Source organism: Galeopterus variegatus, unplaced genomic scaffold (assembly GCF_000696425.1).
Source record: "Galeopterus variegatus unplaced genomic scaffold, G_variegatus-3.0.2 Scaffold156, whole genome shotgun sequence".
NCBI lineage: Eukaryota > Metazoa > Chordata > Mammalia > Dermoptera > Cynocephalidae > Galeopterus > Galeopterus variegatus.
The window spans coordinates 878,548-887,487 of record NW_007726267.1 but is presented as its reverse complement, the minus strand read 5'-3'; the positions used below and the strand labels follow the sequence as shown (position 1 = coordinate 887,487).

The window sequence follows — 8,940 nt, the reverse complement described above, 5'->3', positions numbered from 1 at the left end:
TAGCTTTTCAGTGTATTATTTTTTCCTCTCCCTGTAAATAAAGTAAAAATTCAGACCATATTTTCCTGACATTCAAGTTGTTTCCTAATTATTTCTTAGACATCTTCTAGGTACTTTGAGAGACATTAACTTTCTAGAATATAAGAGATGGTATGGATTATTCTGGTTTGATCACTGCTTGCCCCATGAGGACCAGAACAAACTACAGTGACCAGAGACAGTCACCTTCCAAAATGCCACAATCACCATTAGAGACACTTGGGCATTGAGAGGATGTGTTGCCTTCATTGTCATAGAAAGGGAGTAAAATCTTCAAAACATTGGCACCTTGGACAAAATGGGTTAAGGGACTCAGGACAGTAAAATCATTTTGCTAAAAAACTGAAATGTACTCTCTGCTTCAAGGGTATTAACTTTTTTGTTCCTCCGAGCTGTGGAGCCTATTGCTTATCAAGTGTCCCAATCTCTCTACTCCCAAAATATTTCCATTTTTTTCTTCAGCTACTCCTTTCCACCTCCCAAAATATTTCCAGATTGGCAGAGGACAGTGGCAATAGAATCTACTCACCTGGTGTGCTTGGAGTCATGGTTACTGAGTACTGTCCCCTCTGGTCATTGTTACAGTAGCACCATTTAGATGATGCTGTCCCACAACCATTTAGGGAGCTGCCATTTTGAAGTAGGCAAGGCAGAGTAGTAGGGCTTGGAACTGGCTGTCACTGAGCAAATGTGTGAGCCAACATGAGTACAGATAGGGACACTGCTGGGAACTAGCCCATCAGAGGAAGAGAAAGGGCTAAAATCACCTAACTGCTATTGCAGTGTGCAGCCAAGAGGTGGGGGCATACTCTCATTATTCAAGTCTAGTGGGGTCTTCCCCCATGTCTACTTCCAGAACATGAAGCTTCAGATTTCCTTCCCTGAGCATATGTGAATTAGACCTAATTAATGGTCCCATAAACTTCTGCATGATGTCTCGTCTGGAAATGACTTCCTCTCCCCTCTTCAAACCATTTTTAGAGCTTATTATTTATAGCTCAGGGATGAAGATGCCTTTTGCAGCATAGCAGAGAAGGGGCACTGGAGGAGGATCTCCTTCACATTACCCTTTCTTTTTACTTGACCCCCAAAACCTGTAACTTGCATTTGCACAGGGGCCCCTGGAAATTGTGTCTAAATGACCAAGCCATTGCAACCTACCAGTCTGTCTGGCCCCATCTCCCTGTAGTGCCATAGGATGGAGAGTGGGTTGTCATTTTGCAAGGCTTGCAAAGGGCTTTTGAGGGAAACTCCTCTGAGTGCTTTCCTGGCTTCATGCCATGCTCAGGGGTGAAAATTAAAAGTGAACAAGCAGAAAGATCCAAACTTGTTCATGCCCTTGAAGGCCCAGTTAAGGTCTGAAGAGCACTGTGACAGGAGATGCCCAAGCCACCCCAGGCTCTCTGTGTCCAGTGCTGAGATGCACTGTGGAGACTAGGGAGCTAGGGAGCCAAAGAACCCTTGATGGGTATTTTTTATTGTTTTAATCAGAGCCACAGCCTACAAACACAACCTCTCTGCCAACAGGATCTGTCTGCTTTGGTAGGAACCCTATCTAAAGCAAACTGCTCAAGGCTTTTGAGAGGGAGTTATGGGACACCAAACTTGTTGGGCTGACAAACTTAAAAAGATAAGACTTTCCCCTAGGTAGGGTTGCCAGATTTAGCAAATAAAATAAAAATATAGCATACGTAGTTAAATTTGAACTTCAGATAAACGACAAATAATCTGTTAGTATATTTATGTATTGGGGACATAAATATACTAGAAAATTATTTGTTGTTTATCTGAAATTCAAATTTAACTAGGTATTCTATATTTTATTTGGCAACCCTTCTCCTGGGGAACAGGAGTGGCCCCTTTTTAAAGCATGCCTTCTGTCATCCCTCCCATTTCTGTGCACATCCTAAGGAGTAGTAGGAGGTCTAGGGGATAAGACCCTCTCGCAAACTGTAGGTCACTTGTTAACGTGAGAGAAAAACAAGGCCTTTTCCTGAACTTTGTTTTTATTCTTAATGTACGATTTATTGTCACTTCATTATTCAACTCTAAAAACTCCGTATTAGTGGAAAGTTACTCCTTTTGAATGATCATTCATGATCGTGATTTGAATGATCATCGTGGGCACCTGAGACCATTCATTCCCTTGCTTTCTGTCTGCCAAATACTCCAGCTGGTTTCCCTGGTTTGTCTCTGTTTTATCCCATTACCTTTATTTAATGAGGTTAATGAGTAACCTCTATGGAAATCCAGCCAGAGATGTTCAGAACTCTGAAATCTTACCTCAGATTTTGCTTTCCTCCTATTCCACTTCCCCTTCCCTGGTCTCTTTGAACTTTACTCTCTGGCTTCGCCCTGACCCCAAGAGGTAGTAATTGGTCTCTAAGACCCTGGCTAATGTGGACTAAATTCTTCCACCTTTGATGTCATGACAGGCTCAACTTGCCTGTCAGTATAGTTTTTTTGGCCGTTTTAGCACTTTGCACAGCCGGATAACTCCTCCTCTCTGCTCTCCACCCCTCAAAAAAAAAAAAAGACTTTTTTTTTTTTTTTTCTCCCTGGAAAGTTGCACATTGGATATTTGGCCCTTGCTAGCCAACATGCAGACTTGGTTTAGTTAGGTCACAGAATGTGCACCTCATCCAGAGCTTTATTCTTTAATGATAATTAGACAAGAAGAGCTGTTTTTCTTCTGGAGCCAATGAGTACCAAAGGCTCTTCTTTCCCTTATTCCCAGCGGCACCACTTCAGTTTTTTTCTACTTTCCTAATTTTCTCTCACCTGGCCATCATCTCCAGTCTAGTAGAAAACCAGAGAAAACGACAGTAAACTGTGCCCCAGCAACAAATTCTGGATTATAGTTTACTCTGATCACACTGCACAAAGATATTTGGCCCTTGCTAGCCAACATGCAGACTTGGTTTAGTTAGGTCACAGAATGTGCACCTCATCCAGAGCTTTATTCTTTAATGATAATTAGACAAGAAGAGCTGTTTTTCTTCTGGAGCCAATGAGTACCAAAGGCTCTTCTTTCCCTTATTCCCAGCGGCACCACTTCATTTTTTTTCTACTTTCCTAATTTTCTCTCACCTGGCCATCATCTCCAGTCTAGTAGAAAACCAGAGAAAACGACAGTAAACTGTGCCCCAGCAACAAATTCTGGATTATAGTTTACTCTGATCACACTGCACAAAGACCTCTCAAGTGATTTTTCCTTCAGTTTCTATGGAACCATAAGTAACTGGAAGGTTTAGGTGCTCTGCCCTAATATAGGTTTCCAAGGCTCCTCTCTCCCAGAGGGAAACTGGACTTGGTTACCCTAAGAAATAACAGTTTCAGAATGACCTAAGACGTCCTGCTCCATCTAATTCTGTCTGGATTTACCTGAGACCAGATGATTCCTTAGGAAAATTTCATTTAGCCACTAGAAATCAGCGTGCCACAGGAGCTTTAGCATCACTGATTCCTTGAGGTTCTCCATTAGTCAAATGAAGATAAAGAATATATATACCGTGAATAATTTTCTAACCCAGAGGATCTACTTGCTCTTTTTATACTCTGCCCTTGAGCCCTCAAGTGTACTTCCTCAGATGGCTTAGAGGGAGAGGAAGATCATTTTTGGCAGATGAAGAGCCAACTTTGAGAGTTAAATGTCATTTTTCTCATGACCCTTGAGAAGTCTATAGATTGTTGGGAACTAGTTGGATATCAAAGCAAAAATTCACAGAAGGAAAGAAGATTTACCACCTCTTACAAATTACTCTCTAGAAACCAGGTTAGTGAATTGTGTCCTGTGGTGTATCAGATATGGCCCACCACCTGATTTTTATAAATAAAGTTTTGTTGGCACACAGCCACACTCATTTGTTTACATGTTGTCTGTGGCTGCTTTTGTGCTGCTGTGAGAGTTGAGTAATTGCAGCAGAGACCATATGGCCCACAAAGCCTAAAATATTTACTATCTGGCCCTTTACAGTAAAAGTATGCCAAACTCTGCTCTAGAACAATGCTTCTCAACGCTGGCTGCACATTGGACTTACTTGGAGAGCTTTTTAAAAATACTGATGCCTTTATTTATATTCACAAGTTGGCATAGAACCCAGACATCTGCATTTTTTAAATGCTCCACAGGTGATTGTGATGCACAGTGAGAGTGGTTGTCAATACTCACTGGACATGAGAAGGACAAAAGAAATGCACCATGTCCCCTCTCACTTCTTCCTCCTTGCCACATTCCCCACACAGGTGCACGTGTGAACTCCTGCGCACATGTGTAACTGCTCACACACACGCCTTCTCTATTCTGTGCCCTGCCCTGGGGGTTGGGGAGTTCCAGCTCTGGAATCCTGCCCCACCAGCAAGACCCAGCCTAGTGAGAAATAGGGAATATCTGGGAGTGCTAACGTCAGTCCATGGCCTGGAACCGAAACCTGGCTTTGCTATAATTTCTCCTTTTTGCTTCATGAGCATTGCCAACTTTCGACAGGATTTGTTGAGAGTGTTCTCCAGAGCAGCCTGGAAGTTCTTTCCTGCCCCCGCCTCCCTCACTCCCTCACCCCAAGGTGCTCCTGATCTGAAAATGAGGCCCAGCCTGCCCTCCCACTGCTCAGCTGTTAACACTCCCAGGTAGAATTTTAACATGGCACAAAGTGACCCCACAAGAAATGTGGTTTCTTGGAGCTTATGGCTTTTCTCTGAATATTTCTCGTTTTTCTCCTGTGACCTTTGCAACTTTTCCACCTCATGTTTTGCCATCTGGCTGCCTTGTAAGGCTCTTCCCATGAGAGAGGACTAGGTGGCTTGCAGGGAAAGGGAAGAAGAGAGATTAAATATCTGGGGCTTTCTGAGGGTTTAAAAAAATGTTAAATAAACTCCTGTTTTCACGCAGCACACCATTCCGGAAGGCAAAAGCCTTGTATGCCTGCAAAGCTGAACATGACTCAGAACTTTCTTTCACAGCAGGCACCATCTTCGATAACGGTGAGTTTTTCATTCCCTTGCAAAGCTATGGGGGGTAGGGGGGAAGCAAATAAATAACTGATGTTTTCAAAGTTCCTACATAGGGAAAAGCTTAATACAATGGGTAAGGCCAAAAGAGAGAGTGTGTGTGTTTGTGTGTGTGTCTTTTCCCAAAATAAGAGAGCAGCAGCAGATAACTCTTGTCCATTCTTGATAAGAGGCATTATCAAGAGTGGACAAGTGTAATGAGCTCCTCATTGAGTTGTTATGAACTTTAAATGAGATTGTGCCTGCACAGGACTCAGCCCAATACCTGGCAATGGCTTTGAGAGATAATACACATCATGTTTAAAATGGTACTCAGCACATAATAAGCATTTGGCATGGTATTATCTTAGGATCATCATCATAATCATAACATCCATCTTAGAAAAAGACCTTGACACTCTCATACTTGACAGTGACAGTTTTTCCTTTTTAGCTTATATGGCCCAGGCCTGGCTTTTGGCTGAGCAATAAGTGCTGCACCTTAAATCCCTGGGTCCTGGTTGTAACTACCATAAGAGCCTCACATTCTAAGGCAGAGCAGGGACGGGCTCCTGGGGACCATCCCTTTACTGCATCCACATCTAAAGGGGCTGCCGCTCTGTGTACCCAGTCTCTGCATTCAGCCTGGTAGAGACACAAAACCAGCATAGGTTGACAGAATAGGAAACAAGGCACAGAGCACGGGGGGTTCCCAGGTCACACTCCACCCTGGGCCTTTTGGGCTGGCAGGAATGGGGATGAACCCAGAACTTCATGCAGCCTGCTGATCCTAATTCCCCTTTGGTTCTCCCCAAAGCACTGTCCTTAAACCTTTGCTCCATTAACTTTCATTTGGGCCCTTTACAAATCAAAGCACACAGACAGCTGGCCCAGCCACCTTTCAGGCCTCGCAGACTGGCAGGTGCAGTACGTCTGCTGAAGGCTGTCCAAAGCCATGTCATTGGTGAGTGCCCCTGCAAAGCCCAGCCACAACATGACACAGCTTTCATGGCAGACAAACCAGTGTGGGATGCTTTGCTTGGGCTTCTGTGCCCTGCTCTGTCAGCAGAGGAGAGGTTTCTGCCTATAGAAGAGCAAGATTTGAAATATCCCTACATCTACAGTCTGTCCTCTAATTCCTAAATCACTGCTCCTATGGACAAGAGACTGCCGTGCTCCTATTAGCTAGTCACTCTGACAGCACAAAGGACCCCTGATCCCAGGGGCAGAATTGATTTGGACTATTAAAAGGTATGTGTACGCTTGTGTGACTCCTTGAGTACAGCCTTCTTCCATTTTTTTTTAAACAGCTTTATTGAGATATCCACACACCATATAATTTACCCATTTAAAATGTACAATTCAGTTGTTCTTAGTATATTGAGAGTTGTACAGCCATTACCACTAATTCCAGAATATTTTCATCACCGTCAAGAGACCTCATACACTTCAACTGTCATGCCCCATTTACTTCTAACCCACCTCTCCCCAGCCCAAGGCAACTTCTAGTCTGCTTTGTCTTTGTAGATTTGCCTGCTCTGGACATTTCATGTAAATGGAATTATACAGCATACGATCTTTACAACTGGCTTTTTTTCACATTGCAAAATGTTTTTAAGGTTCATCCACATCATAGCATGTATCAGAACTTCATTACTTTTTATGACTGAATAGTATTCCACTGTGTGGATACATCACATTTCATTTAAACATTCATCAGTTGATGGATATTTTGATCGTTTCCACCTTGATTTTTTTTTTTTTTTTGCCAGCTGGCTGATAATGGGTATCCAACCCCTCTCGGTATTATAACACCCACACTCTAACCAGCTGAGCTAACCAGCCAGCCCCGTTTCTACTCTTTGGCTGTTACGAGTAATGCTGCTATAGAACATTAGTGTACAAGGTTTTGTGAGGACATGTTTTCAGTTTTCTTGGGGATATACCTAGGATTGGGATTGCCGGGTAATATGGTAACTCTATGTTCAACTGTTTGAGGAAATGCCAAAAGACAAGAAAAGAAAAGACACCAAAGGGGTTTTTAACTGCCCGGTCCTTTCCTTCCCCGCAGGGTGCTCTACCTAGCAGGTTCTGTGACTACACTCACCCACATCCTGGTAATCATCGTAAATCCTATTGTGATAAATGAAAGCAGGAGAGAGGTTTGGTTTCACAAGTCACAGGCCTTCCTGTGGTCTCTGTGGGAGTCATGGTAGAGTTCACTGACACTAGTTTGTTTTTAACTAGCAATACCAATGACCTTTCAAATTCCCTGAAGAGCAAAAGGCCAAATACAGCCCAAAAGAAAACACCTCTCAGTGTTGACTGAATTGTGGTTGAAGATGGATCTGAAGAAATGTTAATCTACTTTCTATATTGGTTTGGCTGATAATGTTTTATTATGGTCCTATTTCCGTTTCCTCTACTCCCTTCACCTATATAGGAGAAATCAGGCATTACAGGAGAAAAAACTATTAACATGTTAGGCAGGGAGTCTTTTCCCTTGTTTTATCTCGTTAGTTTACTGGGGGAGATATTAGGTAAGAGATGTTTAACTTGGATGCTCTGTAGCTGTCAGAATAAATCATCACACCAATCAGAAAAAAGTTTCCTAATGACAGGTTTAAACTGCTTGTGTGCATGTGTGCATGCATGTGTGCATGTGCGTGCACGTGTTTCAGGGATAGGAAGAATGAATGAGGAGGAGGAAGAGGGAGGGGCCTGTGGAAAGGAAAGTCTGTTGTTTCATAATGGTTACTCTCTAAGCCTTTGGATTCCAGGGGCCGGTGCTGGAGTAGCTGTTCAGTCAGCTCTTGGACTTTGCATGGTGGGGAATGGATGTGCAATACTTGGAAATAACCCCAATGTCAGCCTCGCCAATCTACTAGGAAACTGTCCACTGCACTAAGAGCACCTCAGACCTTAGACAGTAACTAGAAAGAGAAATAACTCATGTTCCAGGAACATTATTCATCTGGAAGCAATGTGATTAGTGATACCTGGAAAATTCACATAGCAGTCATTAAAATTGGGTTCTTGGGATAGTTTAATCAAGATTTGAGATGAGCTGGATCCATTCATTCCGTGGTACAGGGTGCAGTGCCTGCTCCAGGCAGAGCTGTCCCAGGTTTCCTTTGTTGATGGAGAACATCTTCACCAGGGAGCCACCAAGCTGCCCAGGAAGTGGGTTACAGGAGAACTCTTGGGGGCAGTTTTTCACCTTCCCCCACCATGTCCATTGCCACACCCAAGCCCAGGCCACCTCCGTCTCTCACCTGGGTGTCTCCACCAGCCGCCTAACAGGTCTTATTACTTCCAGTTTTGCCCCTTTAACCCATTCTCTACACAGCAGCCAGAGCGATCTTCGAGAAATGGAAAGTCATGTTATTCCCTTGTTTAAAACACTCTTGTGGCCTCCTGTTGCTCTGAGAATTATTTTCGAGGCCCTCCATGGCCCAGCCCCTGCCTCTCTGACCTCCTCTCACCCTCACTTGATACACTGCAGCCTCACAGGCCTACTATACATTCTCAGAAAAAGTCAACAAACTGACCTGCCAGTCAAATCCAGCCTGCCACCTGTTTTTGTAAATAAAGTTTTATCAGAACACAGCCACTCATGCCTTTTTGTTTACACACTGTCGATGACACTACAATGGCAAAGTTGAATAGGGAGACACTCAAGAAAAACTTGCAGACTAACTTGCAGTTAAACTAATGGCCAGCTTTTCCATATCTTGGGGCCTTTGTACTTGCGTTGCCCACTGCCTGCCTGGCCCCTTTGCATCATTTAGATTTTAGCTCCTCCCCCCCACCCACATTCCTTTTGCAGTCTCTCTCTCCCCCTCCCTCTCTCCCTCCCTCCCTCTCTCCCTCCCTCTCTCCCCCTCCCTCTCTCCCTCCCTCTCCCTCTCTCCC

General features: G+C 43.8%; 1 protein-coding gene across 1 annotated transcript in view; it reads left to right on the top strand.

The window, feature by feature from the left end:
- Positions 1–8,940, top strand: part of LOC103608746 (rho GTPase-activating protein 26-like) — a 72,755-nt gene that overhangs the window by 57,550 nt on the left and 6,265 nt on the right. Inside the window, exon 3 of the mRNA XM_008593148.1 lies at positions 4,928–5,019. Within this exon, the coding sequence (XP_008591370.1) occupies positions 4,928–5,019 (92 nt within the window). The remainder of the gene's footprint in view (positions 1–4,927; positions 5,020–8,940) is intronic.